General features: G+C 37.1%; 1 protein-coding gene across 11 annotated transcripts in view; it reads left to right on the top strand.

Annotated features, from left to right (window-relative positions):
- Positions 1-17543, top strand: part of Scai (suppressor of cancer cell invasion) — a 167545-nt gene that overhangs the window by 135195 nt on the left and 14807 nt on the right. For 10 of the 11 annotated variants that reach the window (XM_058581747.1, XM_058581748.1, XM_046451908.2 and 7 more), the window contains 3 exons: positions 5674-5746; positions 9688-9861; positions 10061-10161. In XM_058581747.1, coding sequence (XP_058437730.1) covers positions 5674-5746; positions 9688-9861; positions 10061-10161 — 348 coding nt within the window. Of the gene's footprint in view, positions 1-5673; positions 5747-6443; positions 6587-9687; positions 9862-10060; positions 10162-17543 lie in introns of those variants that run through there. The other variant, XR_009227442.1, reaches the window with a different exon arrangement.

The raw sequence follows: 17543 nt of genomic DNA, 5'->3' as shown, positions 1-17543 counted from the left end.
ACATCCTTAGTTTTTGGCTTGGGTTGCTACTTCTTCCCATCCCACATCCATTTAGGGAAACCCTTTTGTCTCTGACTAAATATCCAGAATTTCATCACTTCCACTTCCCCACTGGGTTTCATGCCACTACTGTTACTCACCTGAATTGTTACATTAGCTTCCCGACTGCTGTCCCTCCTGCCTTGTTCCCTACAGGTATGCCTGTGAGTCAGGTATGCTCCTCTTCTACTTGAAACTTGTGTGGTTTCTCCTCTCACTCAGAACGAAGACCTTATTTTTTGTGCTCACATATGCTCTCTAATCTCCCTTGCTGGTCTCCTGATTACTCAGTTCTTCTCAGCCACACTGACCTCCTTCCCAGTCCTGAGTATTCCATGCAGACTTGTTACCCAGGCCCTTTGTATTCTGTTCCTGCTACCTCAGGTTCTCTGCCAGAGGCTCCCACGTGGTTCTTCAGGTGTGGAGCAAATGCAGCTTCCTAGTAAGATCTTCCCTCGTTACCCTGTCATAGGTCACGTTCCTTCTCCACACTCCTTATCCCGTTTTTTTTTTTTTTTTCCTTAATAATTGTAATAGTAGACATTTATATAGTGACTACTGGTGCAGTAGATTATTCTAGGTACTTTGTGTATACACAACTAGTCCTCACAAAACCAATGTGTAACTTTTATTATCCTCACTTTACTAATAAGAAAATCAGGGCACAGAAAGGTTACATAATTTTACTCAGGGTCACGCATAGAACTGTTTCGTGATCAAGGTGAGATTTAACCACAATCTGACTGTGAAGTCTATGCCACTTATGGTGTGTGCCCATAGCACTTGTTGACTTTTTTGGGGGGAGAGCTGGGTACTGGGGATTGAACCCAGGGGTGCTCAGCCACTGATCCACATCCCCAGCCCTTTTTTGTATTTTATTTAGAGACAGGGTCTTGCTAAATTGATGAGGCCCTTGCTAAATTGCAGAGGCTCGTGTCAAGCTTGGGGTTCTCCTGCCTCAGCTTCCCAGGTTGCTGAGATTATATGCCACCATGCCTGGCTAGTACTTGTAATCTCTTGGTTTTATGCACCTTATTTATTTTATTTCCTGGGGATCTGCACCTGGACACCTCTCAAAATGTCAGCTCCATTAAGACATGGTTTCTTCTGTTTTGTTTACTATTGTATCTCTAGCACCCAGAACAGCATCTGGCTCATTGATTCAAAGGGTATTTGTTGAATAAAAAGGTCTTTATAGAGGATACTATATAGGCTGTACTACATTAATACATTCTAATATCTCAGATAATTTATTGGGAGGGGAGAATGAACAATGAAGGAAATCTGAGAAGTCCATCACAGTGCGTGAATGGAGAACGGTTATCAAAGTCATCTACTTTTCCTCACTAGAAGGGCTTCCATCCCTGCTTGGATACCACCGAATACTTGTAAACTTTTGCAGAGACACAGGGTAGTAAAAAGAATCAGAACTGTACATCCATTGTGTAGCAGTGAAGTCATCAGGCACTAATGGGCTTCAGCATGTGGTCGGTCTCCTCTGATCCCCTTCCCTGCTCTGTAGAAGAGATTGCCAACACTCACAGGTTTGTTTGGATTATAGGTCAGAATCTGGAAAGCTGTAGTAATCGCCCTTGGAATGTAAGTAATGGTAGGAATTATTGTGATAATGACACTATTTCTAGACCAAAACTATACACACACACAAAAACAAACAAACAAACAAACAAAAAAACTACCCCAGATTAGTTTATCAGTATAGAGTAGATGAGTTTAAATAAACTAGCAAGTAGGCTTCTTAATAGAATAATATATGAAGAGTTTGTCTGAATCATGTGTGAAGGTTAAGTATATGAAAATCAACATTATAAACTATGTCAGGACAAATACGAATGTGACATCCTTATCTCTAGTCATTTTGCAAAACCAAATAAAATTTAGTGTCCATTTTTAACTGATACTGAGCTGATGATGAAGAGCTTGTATATTAATCAGCTTCATACATACACTGAGGAACACTATAAGTATCCCTAATTAGGGAAGAAAAAGATTGCCTGCTATTACTATTGTATTATAACCTTATTTTAGTTCTGATCAAAATTTCATAAAATTTTCAAAGTAAAACAATAGTAGTTGTTTGGACTAGTAAAAGAAGATACAAAACAGACATAACAGGTGTAAATATTAGGAGAGATAAGCTGGGTGTGGTGGCCCACACTTGTAATCCCAGCAGCTTTGGAGGCCTAGGCAGGAGGATTGCAAGTTCAAGGCCTGTCTCAGCAACTTAGCCAGACCTATCTCAAAATTAAAAAGAAAGACAGACAAACAGACAGGGTGTAGCTTAATGGTAGAGTGCTTGCTTTAAAGATGAGGCCTTGGGTTTCCTCCATAGCACTGCAAAAATAAAACAAAACAGTTCCCAGAAACTAGCCAAGGGTCAACTTTGTAAGCAGACCTTTCAGAGGAAGGTAATTGGGCCTATTATGGCAACTCTTCTGTACATAGTATTTAAATTTTTTTTTTCCCAGAAGAGAGAGGTTGATTAGCAAAGGTAAAATTAGAGAGGAGAACTGGAAAAATAACAAATGATGTCCATTTTAACACTGCTCAAGAACATGAACAGCATGCATGGTGAAGATCCAAAAGCCATCTTCTCAGTGTGGAAGACACTTAGTCAATCTGCCTTCTCTGAGAGATCCTTAATATCATTCAAATTATTCTCTGTGGTTTTGTTTTATTTTATTTTATTTTGGCCCTGGGATTGAACACCAGGGGTGCTCTATCACTGAGCCACTTCTCCAGCCCTTTTTATATTTTAGTTAGAGACAGGCTCTCGCCAAGGTGCTTAAGGTCTCAGCTTCCCAAGTTGCTGGGATTACAGGTGTGCACCACCATGTGTGGCTTCCCTTTGTTTTGAATGCAAGATATTTCTAAATTATCTTAATTATTTGTTTAATATTTTTGGTATTGGCATTATATTCACAAAGTTGCAAAATAAAAAATTTCAGATAGGCACTGGGCACAGTGGCTCACATCTATAATCCCAGCTACTTGGGAGGCTGAAGCAGGAGGACCACAAGGTCAAGGTCAGCCTGGGCAACTTATTGAGACCTGTCTCCAAGTTAAATTAAATTTAAAAAGAACTGGGGATGTAGGTCATTGGTAGACCATTTTTTAGTTCAATCCCAAGAAAACTAAGAGTTGCAAAAGACTTTTTTAAATGTTGAGGAATATTTGGATAAAGAAACCAAATGGTGGTGCATGCCTGTACTCCCATTGACTCAGGAGGCTGAGGCAAGAGGGGCACAAATTCAAAGCCAGCCTAAGCAACACGGTGAGGCCCTAAGCAACTTGGTGAGACCCTGTGTCAAAATAAAAAACAAAATGGGCTGGGGATATGGCTCAGTCATAAGGCACCCCTGGGTTCAATCCCCTATACCAAAAAAAAAAAAAAAAAAAATTAAAAAAGGAACCAAATGTTAATTATGGAAGTGAAAATATTATGGTCATCATTTTATTTATTTATTTGGTTCTGGAGCTCTAAATCAGGGACACTTTACCACTGAGCTACATTCCCAATGCTTTTGGTATTTTTATTTTGAGATAGGATCTCAAGTTGCTGAGGATCTCGCTAAGTTGCTGAGACTGGCCTACACCTTGCAGTACTCCTGTCTCAGCCTCCGGAACAGCTGGGATTACTGGTGTGTGCCACCATATACCTAGTCTATACATTTGATTTTTTACAAAAAATTTTCTATAGGGGTTGGGGTTGTTCTATAGGCACTGGGTTCGATCCTCAGCACCACATAAATGTAAAATAAAGATACTGTGTCCACCTAAAAACTAAAAAATAAATATTAAAAAATTTTTATAGTTGTAGATGGACACAATGTCTTTATTTTGTTTATTTTTTATTGTGGTGCTAAGGATCAAACCCAGTACCTCACACGTGCTAAGCAAGTACTCTGCCACTAAGCTACAGCCCCACCCCTATACGTTTGATTTTAATAGATACTACTAAATTATCTTGTAGAGTTTGTACCCATCTAAATAGGAGTGTTTTCCCCCATGTTCTTGCCAGGAGTATATATTCTCAAACTTTGGAAATTTTGCTAAACTGGTAGGTCAAAAATGATATTTTAGCATAGCTTTGATTTTATTCTTATTATCAGCAAAGTCTATTCCTTTTTCTATGAATTCTGTTCTTATACTTATTTTTGTATTGAGTCAGTGAACTTTTTTCTTTTGGATTTGGAGAAGGTCTCTATATATGAAGGAGATTAGTCTTTCATGATGTGAGTTTCAGATCTTTTCCCCAGTTAAATTTTCCCCAGTTTATCTGGGGGATAAACTGGGGAGAAGATCTGAAACTCACATCATGAAAGATGGCTTTTGATTTTAGTTGATCCTGCATTTCCCTATGCACAATTTTTATGTAACTTGGTTTATTAATCTTAGTCGTAATATCAAGGTCTTCTAGGTCATTAAAATAATTCATATTTTCTTTCACTACTTTTATTGTTTAATTTTTTGCATTTAAATCTTGGAAGTATTTGGAATTTATCCCAGTGTGTGGCATGAAGTATTGAGTCAATTTTTTTTCTAGATAGCTATCCACTTTTTTTCAACCATTTTGAGTTGTCATTGCTAGTGGAGACACCGAAGTCCTAAGTGTTTCAGGTCTAATTTTGGACTTTGGTTCTGTTCCATTTGTTTTTTGCCTGCTCTATGCCAGTGACACACATTTTTCGTTATAGTAGCTTTAAGGTGTGCTTTAGACTTTGAGCCTAGCTCCCCCTATGCTCTTCTTTTTCAGAGTTTTCTGGCTAATCTAGTTTTTGCATACGAACTTTAGAATTATTTTTTCACTTGCAGGAAAAAAGTTTTGGCTATTTTTGTTGAGGTGGGTTTAAATTTTAATAAATTAGTGTAATACATTTTAGAATGGTTTTGTCTCTAAAAACAGTTTGTCTTTCCATTTGTTCAAGTGTTCCTTATCACATAGGAACATTTTAAAGTTTGTGGACTTATTTGTTATTTTTGTTTTTTTCCATTTTTTACTCAGTTCACTCCTAGAAATTTTGTCTGTCTTATTGCTTTCAATCAGGGTATGATTTTACTTCCTATGTAGATTGGCATTTAAGGAAAAGATATCCTTAATTATGCAAAGCATATTCTAGTATTTCAGCTTAATTTTCACTGTAAGTCGATACATTGACATTCTGCTATAATAGAGTGTCCGGTGTGGGCAATGACTATGATCTTCAGTAAGAGATGGACAGTAATCCTCACATACCAGTAATTCAGAGTTTGGAGCCTTCAATGCAGAAAGCCAGATTCTAGATCTTGGAAATTCATCCTTGTATATCTGATGTGTGTTGCCCAGTGGGGTGGGTGATTTCTTAGTAAATAGGTGGATCACCTCTCCCCATAGTGCTACCATCATGTATGTGCCTTTATTTAAAAGTCAGTAGTTCGTCTAGTAAACTTGGAGACCCTTTCAGCAAGTCCATGCATGGTCTTTCGATATGAGGGCATATTTGCAGTGGTGCTGATGTTTCTGCAACTATTCATGAGTTAAAGGGCCTAATTCATACCAGAGGGCTTTGGGACATTACTAAGTAACCGCTGTTGGTCAAATCTTTAATGAAAGATTTAAATTCTTATATATTACAGAATTTCACAAACTTGTTTGGACAGCCACTAGTCTGCTTGCTTTCTCCTACGGCATACCCAAAAGCTTTACAAGGTATGTTCTCTCAGTGCTTGTTACACCTGTAAGTCACAAATGAATAGTATCTGCATTTTGAATAATACTGATCTTTGTTTTTCCCTCTCACAATGATTACGAGTGGATTTATGGTGTCCGTGTGGCAGGTGTCAATCTGTCATATAATCAGAAACCTTGCCAACAACCAGACATTCCTAACATGTTAGGCCTTGAGATAATTCCTCCCTGAGAAAGAGGTGGTTGGCCCCTTGCTGTTGGGTACCTCATGATTTATAAACTATAATTTTGTTTTACAGGTGTGTGTTTTGATTTGCTTCTCATTATCCATACATACCTTTGATTACATATTTTAGGCATCTTTCAAGACCACAGGATTGCTGGTCTAGGAAACTTCTCAGCCTATGCCTCAGAGTTAGGTTAACCTATCTGGCATAACTTAAAGGGTTTATTTTTTTTCCTCCATTTTTACCTTGTAGTACTTTTTAAAGTAAAAGAACCTCTTCTAAGTCTGCCAGAGAGACGAGTTAGCAGCTGGGCGTTTTCTCCAGTGGCTGAGAATTGACAGACTTTTTGCCTTTTCTGATTTGTACTTAATAGGTAACACATAAAACCTAATTCTAACTCACAGTCATTGAGAAGGTAAAATACTAAGCAAACCATAACGCTGTTTTAGCAGTACTTGTCACTGTTTCACTATCTCCCTAACTGTGAATAGTGCTGATGTCTCTCTGTGGGAGATGGCATTTTACTGCTACTTCCCAGCCAGAAGTCCTGTCTGCTGACATAGTTTGACACAGGAAGTGATGGTCAGCATTTGAATGCCTGAGAGAAGCTGGAGACTTTCACCGTTGTTTTAAGGTAAGTTCTGCTGTTTAACAGGGAAAAACATATAGAAATACTAAGCTCATGTATCCAAAAGCCAAATTACTAAGGGATAGAACTTACCTTCAAACAACGGTAAAATTCTCCTGCTTTGAGGATTTTGTCATCCTGTTTCTTATTATTTCTGGAGGAGTGTAACCCCTTCAACTCCTTGAGTGCTTTTTGTTGTCATTCTGTCTGTCCTATGATGATGCAGCTTTAGTTAAAATTATATGGTCAGGGCTGGCATGGTGACGCACACCTATAATCCCAGTGACTCAGGAGTCTGAGACAGGAGGATTGCAAGTTCAAGGCCAGCCTCAACAACTTAGCAAGATCCATGTCTCAAAATAAATTGAGGGGAAAAAAGGGTGTGTATGAGGGTGGTGTAGCTCAGCAATAGAGTGCTTGTCTAGCATAGCTTGCAAGAGGCCCTGGTTTTGGTTTCTAGTACCAAAAATCAAATAAATAAGTAAAATACATGTTCAGGATTGGGGATATAGCTCAGTGGGTAGAATGCTTGCCTATTATGTCTGAGGCTCTGCGTTCAGTCCCCAGTGCTGCAAAAATACAAAAATAAAACAAAAAAGAGTTATATGGTCAAAGGGGTTAATACCAACACTGTTTATCTGTAACAATTTATTATGTAGAGGAGGAAAAAAAAATGCAGATTCTGAACATAGACTGAATTTGAATCCCCGCCCAGCCGCTTAATTGCTATGTGACCTTGTAAACTTACTCAGCCATTCTGTACCTCAGCATCTTCATCTTTCAAATGGAAATAATAATAGTACTTATAATGCTAATAATGGGATAATACTAGATATTCAGCATGTACTATTATTATCATTAGTGTGCTTAGTGTAATAAATGTCCTTAATACTTTTTCTTTAGGACCTTGTCCTTGTCTATAAGGCTTAGATCTCAGTTACATTAAATAAATTATTCAATTACATAGACAAATTCAAAATTCTGTTGTGACAAACATTTAGGATTTATCCAGTGACATTATTGCTACTCATTCTACAAAGGGTGCTTGTCCTTCGCCTAGGCACTAAGTCGCAGATAGGTAAGCCTACAGCCCTTATTAGCCAAGGCTTAGCTTATTCATTCAACAGTTATTCAGCCTGTATTTATCAGGCATTGTGTTAGGCTCTGGGAGTGGACTCTGGCCTTGTACACATGGTCACATTTCTCGCAGAGCCACAGTCTAGAAGATAGAGAACCTAACAGGCAAGTGCCTAAGTGCTCTGTGTGTTTCGTAGGTGGTGTCTAAAGTGATGTCCAAAAAATAACAACTTGATGTCAAGGGCATGCAGACTTACATGGGGATGAGAAATGACAGAACAAGTGTGTGTGGTGGTCCTGGGATAGGAGGGCTCTTCTAGCTAAAGGGTACAGTTTGGGATATTGCAACTGAATGATGAAAAATCTCCTAAAACTTGTTTAGTAATTTGAATGGAGGACTGTGGGTGTAATAAAATTTTAAACAGAGGAATAGCATGCAAGAGCAGTCAGTCAGCCCGCAGAGGATGAGTTGGAGAGGGGCACTGAAGGGAATAGGGAGATGGTGGGGGCCAGAGCGTGGGCAACTGCCTAGGTTGCTGGCATCAAAGACTCTAAGCCCATCAAACCAACAAAACTGTGATGAACTTGTTGTGGGAGGACGGAAGAACAGGGAGGAGGAGTAGACTTTAGGTCTCTGGCTCAGTGCTGGAGGAGTAATGAGAATTGAGGAGAAGCCTATTTGTGGAAAACTAAAGGGAGAGGGACTTGCTTAAAATTGCTGACATGTTGAGTTTGAGATGTCGTTGACAGTTACTTTGAATGTAGGAGACTAGAGTGACAACATCCTATCAAAATGTAGAGCAAGTCACATATTTCATTGTAATTCATTGTAAATGTCTGGTGCCTACATTTTTAAAAATAAAAAGAAACAGGTGAAATGGCTGTTAACAATATGTCTCTTTGTACTTTCACTTGACTTTGAAATCTGGGGTGTCTCAGTGGGTCTGAACTTGGAGCAGTCTCATTTTTTTTTATACATTTATTTTTTAGAAGTAGATGGACACAATACCTTAATTTTGTTTATTTATTTTGATGTGGTGTTGAGGATTGAACCCAGGGCCTCACACGTGCTAGACGAGCACTCTACTGCTAAGCCACAATCCCAGCCCCGAGCGGTCACATTTTTAAAAAATATTTTTTTTAGTTATACTTGGGCACAATACTTTTATTTGTTTATTTTTATGTGGTGATGAGGATCAAACCCAGAGCCTTACACGTGCTAGGCAAGTACTCTACCGCTGAGCCACAACCCCAGCCCCTGGAGCAGTCATATTTTAAGTGTTCATTAGCTACCACAGGACAGCATGGTATTGGCTCTAAGGAATTCTGTCTGGGCCACATGAAGAGAATATAAATCAATAGGCATATAAATGGCTACTAAAATAACAGAAGTTGGTGCTGTCAGCAGTAAGGCCAAAGTAGGAGACTGTTGATATTTAAGGGTTAATCAGAGAAAGTGCAACTAACAAAGGAGAATGAAAATGATTGGTAATTCATAGTACTTACCTGAGAATTCTATCTTGGATAGCCCATCAAGATAATCTATCCAGGCTTGGTGGTGCATACCTGTAATCCCAGCAATATGGGTGGCTGAAGCAGGAGGACCAAAAGTTTAAGGTCAGCCTCAGCAATGTAGCAAGGCCCTAAACTTAAGTAAGACTCTCAAAATAAAATTTAAAAAAGGGCTGAGGATGTGGCTCGCTTGTTAAGTGCCTCTGGGTTCAATCCTCCAACCTCCCCCAATAAAAGATTATCTTGGCCACATTTGGATTAAATTTGTTAGTTGGGGTTAAAAAGTAGTAAGGGATATGTTTATTTGTTTACTAGACTCTTATTTTAATTTGTTCAGCAGAAGACAACATGCTTGGTGTGTGTTTTTTGTAAATTTATGCAGAATTTGCCAATTTGAATTACGTTTTAATGATTTAGCCTTAATTTTATACATTATCAGTATACTAAAATGTTCCTCATGTATGTTTTAACCTTTTGCAAAACTGTTGTCTATATATGTAACATGTTTGTTATTGCAGATCAATCTCAACGAGGTAGCCTCTTCACTCTCTTTTTGAACAATCCTCTCATGGCCTTCCTATTTGTCTCTGGATTGTCAAGCATGCGTAGAGGCCTATGGGAAAAGTGTCAAGAATATCTTCGAAAAATCAACCGTGATATTGCCCAGCTACTGACCCATTCACGTTCAATAGGTACCCTACTAATCTAACTGCACACTTAACAGAATGTTCTGTAATGGGTTAAAATGCTTACTTATTTTAAATTGTTTTAACTTTTAAAGGTATTTGTCCTTGGCAGGAAAGTCAAGAAGGCTTTCCTGAAGTTTCTTCCCCTTTGAAATGTAGTTGTTGTGTAAGCCTCCTTCTACTGTCACCTTTGTCCTCTTTGCAGATCAGGCATTTCTGCAGTTTTTTGGAGATGAATTTCTTCGTTTACTTCTCACAAGATTTATCTTTTGTTCAGCCACCATGAGGATGCACAAGATTTTTCGGGTAGGCAAAGAATATTAATTTACCATTTTCACCAATTTTACCATTTTAGTTATTTAAGAATCATGTATTATATTTTGCTTATATTAAATAAAGTTTAAATAGATAAAAAATAATGTTTAGAAATGAATATGTAAAGTATAAAGATTAATGATATCAAGACACATTTGAATACCTACCTTCCTAATTAAGACCATCTTCATTACCTTTGAAATCCTCTCTAGGTCCTCTGATCCTCCTATCTCCTTTGCAAATGCAACTGATATGCTGAATTTTATGGTTAAATTTGCTTCACTTTATAATTTTGTCACATGTATTTGTGGGATTTTTTTGTTTTGTTTTTTTTTTTTTGCAGTACTGAGGACTGAAACCAGGGACACCATATTGTTAAGCTACATCCTCAGCCCTGTTTTCTATTTTATATTATGATACAGGGTCTGGCTGAGTTGCTTAGGCTGGCTTGAATTTGTGGTCCTCCTACCTTAGCCTCACAAGTACCTAGGATTTAGAGGTCTGCACCATAGTGCCCAACTTATGTTTGTATTTCTGCACAAGATATTGATGGATACATATTGGTTTTTTTCCTTCAGTTATATTCTTTTTCTTTTTAATATTTATTTTTTAGTTGTATTTGGACACAATACCTTTATTTTACTTACTCATTTTTATATGGTGCTAAGGATCAAACCCAGGGCCCCACACATGCTAGGCCAGCGCTCTACCGCTGAGCCACGACCCCAGCCTACTCCTTCAGTTAAATTCTTGAGATTGAGCCATATTGATGACTCCAGCTTTCTTTCACTTGTTTTGGCTATATAATATAAGGCATTATTTGACTATATGTCATAAATTATTTATCCATTCTATTGATAATGGATATGTGGATTATTGCCAGATATTATTATTACGTAAACAATGCCACTATGGAATTCTTATGTCAGTTTCCTGGTGCACATATGTAAGATTTTCTCTGGAGAATATACCTAATGGCAGCCTTGCAAAGTCAGAGGATGTATGCATATTTAGGTTTATCAAACCATTTTCCAAAGTCAGTTCGTGTTCACACTCACACAAGCAGTGTGTAAGAGTTGCTATTACTCTGAGTCAGTGTGTAAGAGCTGCTATTACTCTGAGTCTTCCTTGCCAGTACTTGTTGAACTCATACTTTACATTTTATGTGAATCTCATATGTACAGAGTCATAAGTTATTGTGGTTTAATTTTCTTCTCTAGGTTTACTGTCAAGGTTGAACTACTTCTCCTAAATGTTATTCTGTGTTCCTGTTTGTAAGAAATGTACTCAAGTCTTTTGCTTGACTTGATAGTTCATTTCACACTGTTTCTTTTTGTGTATTCCTGTACCTACACATTATTCCTTGAGGTTTTTAAAATGTTAGCCAGCCAGGCATGGTGGCACACACCTGTAATCCCAGTGACTCAGGAGACTGAGAAAGAAGGAATTCAAGTTGGAGGCCAACTTCAGCAACTTAGTGAGACCCTCAGCAACTTGGTGAGACCCTGTCTCAAAATGAAAAACAAAAAGGACTAGGGATATAGCTCAGTGGTAAAATGGTTCTGGGTTAGATCCCCAGTACTAAAAAAAATTAAATTAAACGTTGACAATTATATTTTCACTTCTAGAAGTAACATTTGGTTCCTTGTTTTCTTTTTTTTTTCCCTCCTTTTTTTATTTATTTACTTTTATTTTGTCGTAATGAGGATTGAACCCAAGGGTGCTTTACCACTGAGCAAGCTCTTTTTATTTTTTACTTTGGGACAGGGTCTCACAAGTTGCTTAGGGACTTGCCAAATTACTTAGGCTGGCTTTGAATTAGTGATCCTCCTGCCTCAGCCTCATTTGGTTTCTTTTTCCAAATATTCCTGAACATTTTAAGAAGTCTTTTGCAACTTTCAGTTTCGAAATACTTTTTTAAATTTTATTATACAGTAAACAGTCATATATGTACCCTATATGATCTATAGTTATTTTGATATGTTTGCATTCCATTTACTTTTCCCTCTTTCTGTTCACCAGTACATCTTTTTTTATGCATTTTGAAGTAAATCGTGGCCATCCCTAGACTTTCCTATCAACATTCCATCATGTATTTACATGTTCACAGTCTTTATTGAAAGTTTATATATAGGAAAATGCATACAACTAAGTATGTGATTGGGTGAGTTTGAGGAGGACATACCCTGTGTGACCCAGACCTCTATCAAGTTACACAGCGTAGCATCGTTCTAGAAAGTCCCCTGCATACCCCTTTCTGGTCAGTCCACAACCCAGTCATATTTAAACAGTCATCTGTTGATGAACACATGGGCAGTTTTAAATTATTGGCTATTATAAATAAAACTGCTTTTCCTTATAAATAAAAAGGCTTGTGTATGTTTTTATACAGACATGTGTTTTGACCATGTTTCTTTGGTCATGGAACTGGCATGTGTTTAATTTTTTTAAGAAACTACCAGACCTTTTCTTGAAGTGTTTGTACCATTTTATACTCCGGCCGACAGTATATGGAAGTTGCTCTGTATCCTCAACAACGTTTGGTGTTTCAGACTTTTAACTGGTGGGTATGTAGGGATAGCTCAGTGTAGTTTTCAGTTTGCATTTCTCTAGTCAATGTTGACATTGAACATCTTTTCATGAGTTTATTTTGTCTCATTCTGTGACTTGAAGAATCTGAAAAAACAAAAAACTAAATAATTTTTTTTTCATTTGTAGTTTGTGTTTTTGTGTATTAGCCAAGCATTCTTTGCCTGTCTTGAGGTTACAAAGATTTTCTCTTATCTTTTTTCCTAGGATTCTCATAGTTTTAGCTTTTACATTTAGGTCTACAGTCTATTTTGAATTAAGTTTTGCTTCCAATGTGAGGTAAAAATTAAAATCTATTTATTTGTTTGTTTGTTTTTGTAGTGCTGGAGATTGGACCCAAGGGCACTCTACCACTGACTTACATCTCCAGTCTTTTTTATCTTTTTTAAAACATTTTGAGACAGCATCTTGCCAAATTTTCAGGACTGACCTTGAACTTAAAACCCTCCTATCTCAGTGTTCTTATTTGCTGGGATTATACCCATATGCCACCAATCCCAGTTTAAAGTTTAATTTTTTATTTGGATATTGCAAATGTTCTAGTACCATTTGTTGAAAAGATTATGTTTCACATACAGTGTAGTTATGCTACAACAGTGTATTCCCATGTGCTTCCTCTCATCATCTGTACTGCTACTGACCATCTGCCTTTTACATATAATATATACTGTGAGATACTGTGACTATCATAACATTTAACAATTGTCTTTTTAAAAAATCTTAATGAGGAAGAAGACTTTTTGTTTGATTTGGTTTGGTACCAAGGATTGAACCCAGGGGCACTTAACCACTGAACCACTTCCCCAACCCTTTTTTGCATTTTATTTTAGAGGCAGGGTCTCACTAAGTTGCTTAGGGTCTCACTAAGTTACTGAAGCAGGTTTTGAACTTGTGATACTCCTGCCTCAGCCTTCCAAGCCTTTGGGATTACAGGTATCAACCACCGCACCTGGCGAGGAAGAAAATTTTCAAATATGTGCCATTTCTGACACTCTGTATTTCTGTGTATACATTATTTTTCATCTGGTAGCATTTTTCTTAAATATCAAATTTCCTTCATGTTTCTTATATTATAAGTATGGTGTTAATGAATTCTCTTCTTACTTATTTACCTGAAAATAGTCTCATTCCGACTTTTTTTTTAAACTCTCAATTATTGAGAAATGTGTTGTTTTATATCCAGTGTTTGTTCATGTTCTGGATACTTTCTTCTTTTTTATATCTGATTTAATTCCTATATGGTCAGAGCATATATTCTGCCATTTGAATTCTAAATTTATTAAGACTTGTTTAATTCAGTGTGTATTCTATCATTATAAATATTCTGAGGATGCTTGAAATGATGGTATGTGCTAGTGCTTTTGGATGAAGTGTTCCATAAGTATCTGTTAGATCCCATTGGTTTATAATGTGGTTCAAGTTCCTTATACTCTTTCTGATTAAGTCTACTTGTATAGTAATTATTGCAATGTGTAATGTGTCTTTTCATTTTCCTCTGGCTGATTTTAAGATTTCCTCTCCATCTTGTTTTCTGGTCATTTGATTAGGATGCACTTGAGTGGTTTTCTTGGTTGTTGTCATTGCTTTTCTGCATGGGATTCATCAAGCATCTTGAATGTCTGGTTTATAACTAAAAGAGTTTTTGGCTATTTTTTTGGCCACTACCTCTTCACATACTTTTTCTTCCATCCTCTTCTCTTTCTGGGATGTCAAGTACACATATGTCATATAACTTAACATTGTTCCATAGGCCACTGATGTGTCCCTTCCCTTCCTTTGCTTTTCCTTCCGTTTCTTCTTATCCCACCCCTTTTTCCCTGTGTTTCACTGTGCATCGTTTCTTTGCTACGTCTTTAAGATCTCTGATCTTTCTTTTGCAGTGTTGAATCTATTAACTCTGTCCAGTTAGTTTTTCATTTCAGATATTAGGTCTTTTCATCTCTAGAAGTTGTGATTGACACTTTTTAATATCTTCCATTTCTCTTATTTGATTTCAGTTTTTTGAATGTGAAAGTCCTTATCTGCTAGTCACATGTTCCATCATTATAAAGTTAGAAATACTTATTTCTCTAAGTTTTTAAGCTCATTTTTAAGCTCTCATTATAGCTGGGTGCGTGGTGCACACTTGTGTTCGCAGTGACTTGGGAGGCTGAAGTGGCATGATGGCAAATTCAAAGCCAGCCTCAGCTGTTGAGTGAGGTCCTGAGCCAACTTAGTAAAAACCTTTTTCAAAAAACAAAGAGGACTGGGGTTGTGGCTCAGTGGTTAAGCAGGGTCTGCTTACATTGTTTTCCCAACTGGTTGTAGGTCTTGTATACCTGGTTCTTTATACATCTACAAATTTTGTAATATAGCACAGAAAATAGACACTGTGAATTTATTCATTCATTTTGTGTGACTAGGAATTGACCCAGGGACACTTTACTCCTGAGCTACATCCCCAGTTCTTTTTATTTTTTAATTTTTACATAAATTTTTTGTACTGAGGATTTAACCCAGGGGTGCTTTATTGCTGAGCCACATCCCTAACCCTTTGTATATTTTATTTTGAGATAGGATCTTGCTACATTTCTGAGGCTGACCTTGAATGTGCCATGCTCCCACCTCATCCTCCCTGTCTCTAGGATTACATGCGAGCATCATCACAGCTGGCTGAACATTGTGAATTTTGTGATATTGAATTCTGGATTTTGTTGTCTTCCTTTAAAATTTATTGGAGAAATTGGGTGTGGTGGTACACACCTGTAATCTCTATGACTCAGGAGGATGAGGGAGGAGGATTACAAGTTCAAGGCCAGCCTCAGCAACTTAGTGAGTTGCTTAGGAAGGCCCCAAGTACTTTAGTGAGACCCTGTCTCAAAATATTAAATAAAGGGCTGGGAATGTGGTTCAGTGGTTAGGTGCCCCTGGGTTCAATGCCCAGTACCCAAATAAATAAATAGATAAATAGACTATTTAGACTTTATTCTGGCAGGAATTATTTTAGTTGTGAATTTCTTTCATCTTTTGCAGCTACTATTAAGTTTTTTTTTTTTAATATTTTTATTTTTTAGTTTTTTTTGGCAGACACAACATCTTTGTTTGTATGTGGTGCTGAGGATCGAACCCGGGCCGCACGCATGCCAGGCGAGCGCGCCACCGTTTGAGCCACATCCCCAGCCCAGTATTAAGTTTTCACAGGTGGATTTAGAGTAGACTTCTTAGGCCTAACAGGCATCATTCTTTTTTTTCCTTTTTTTTTAACTATTTTTTAAAATTTTTTAATTTGTTCTTTTTAGTTATACATGACAATAGAAGGTATTTTGACATATCATACATACATGGAGTATAACTTCCCATTTTGGGGGTTGTACATGATGTGAAGTTATACGAGATGTGTATTTATATATAAACATAGGAAGGTTTGGTCCAATTCATTCTACTGTCTTTCCCATTCCATTCCTCCTCCCTTCCCCCCACTGTCTTCTAGAGGCATCATTCTTTTGGGGTCTCGTTATACATTAGCAAATATTTTGTACTCTGAAGGATGTTTAGTAACTCAGACATCATCTTGCTGTGAGCTGAGAGAATTGTTTAACTTATTGTCCTGTAGCAGTTCTTGACTTTTTTGTTTTCTTTTTAAAGTTTTGAAGCATTACAATTTTCTATTCTTCATATTATTTGTGTAGTAAAGTAATGTTGGCTTTGTCATGTTATGAGTAAATCCTGTAGGGAGAGAGAGAGAGAGAAGTGACATTTAATATGTGAATTGTCACGTGAGATACTTGAAACAGTAGTCACTTATTTCTTTAGGAAATTGTAAATATGTGGCAGAAGTATAGTCTGTAGAATTACCAAGTGAAGAAAACTTCCAAACAAGAATTACCTGATTCTTGAAATGGTCTTTTTGCTTCCATGTCAAGCTTTTTCAGTTTTATTTCTTTTCTGCCTGCTTTTTTCCCCCCCAATTTTTCTTCACCTTTGTATATATCTGCTTATCTCCTTTCTTCACTCCTTTTCCTTTCTTGATTTTTTTTTTTTTTTTTTTTTTTTTTTAGAAAAAGGAAAAAGAAAGTTTATTGCTTTGCTAGCAAAGGAGAAACACAGAGGAATCCTATCCCAAAGGCGTGATTCTGCCCATCATCAGGAAAAGCGATTTTCACTCCCTTTTCTAGTATCTTAAAAATCTCATCCAATTTTCATTGCATCAATATTTATTTTTATGAGGAGTACATCAATGTTTACTTACACTGATTAAATCTATCTTCTAAGATACAGCCCTGAATTTTCAAATTCTGGTTATGGGGCAGTTCTAATCTATTTTGCCCTATTATCTCAAACAAAATACACTTAAAACCTGAAGCTTTATACTGACCCCAAATTATATCCTCCTGTATCTCCCTTTTTCTCTCAGTAGCTCCCAGCCCTCTGTCAAGTCATCCATTTCTGAAATCTTATTTTTGACATCTCCCTCTCCTATAATTAGTTATCAAGGCCCATTAAGGTTACTTAATGAGTGTTTCTCTTGTCTTTTCCCATTTTGATTTCCTGTCATCTATCTATTCATCCATTGAACAAAAATTTGTTGAAATTCTATATGTGCTAGGATTTTCCCCTCAGCAAGAAGGAAAGACAGTTTCCATATGACATAGAGCATCGTGCCTAGCAACCCATTCTTCAGCAATCGTTTTTGAAAAAACCAAGTAAATATATTGTTAAATCATGTGAAGTTATAATTTTTAGAGTTCTAAATGGTCAAATGCTAGTAATTCAATATGTTCAACAAACATATTTCTAGAAATAAT

Source organism: Marmota monax, unplaced genomic scaffold (assembly GCF_021218885.2).
Source record: "Marmota monax isolate L192 unplaced genomic scaffold, Marmota_monax_Labrador192_F-V1.1 WCK01_AAM20220418_F8-fsc00020, whole genome shotgun sequence".
Classification (NCBI taxonomy): domain Eukaryota; kingdom Metazoa; phylum Chordata; class Mammalia; order Rodentia; family Sciuridae; genus Marmota; species Marmota monax.
The sequence above is the reverse complement of the archived record's forward strand: the minus strand, read 5'-3'. Positions and strand labels throughout refer to the sequence as shown.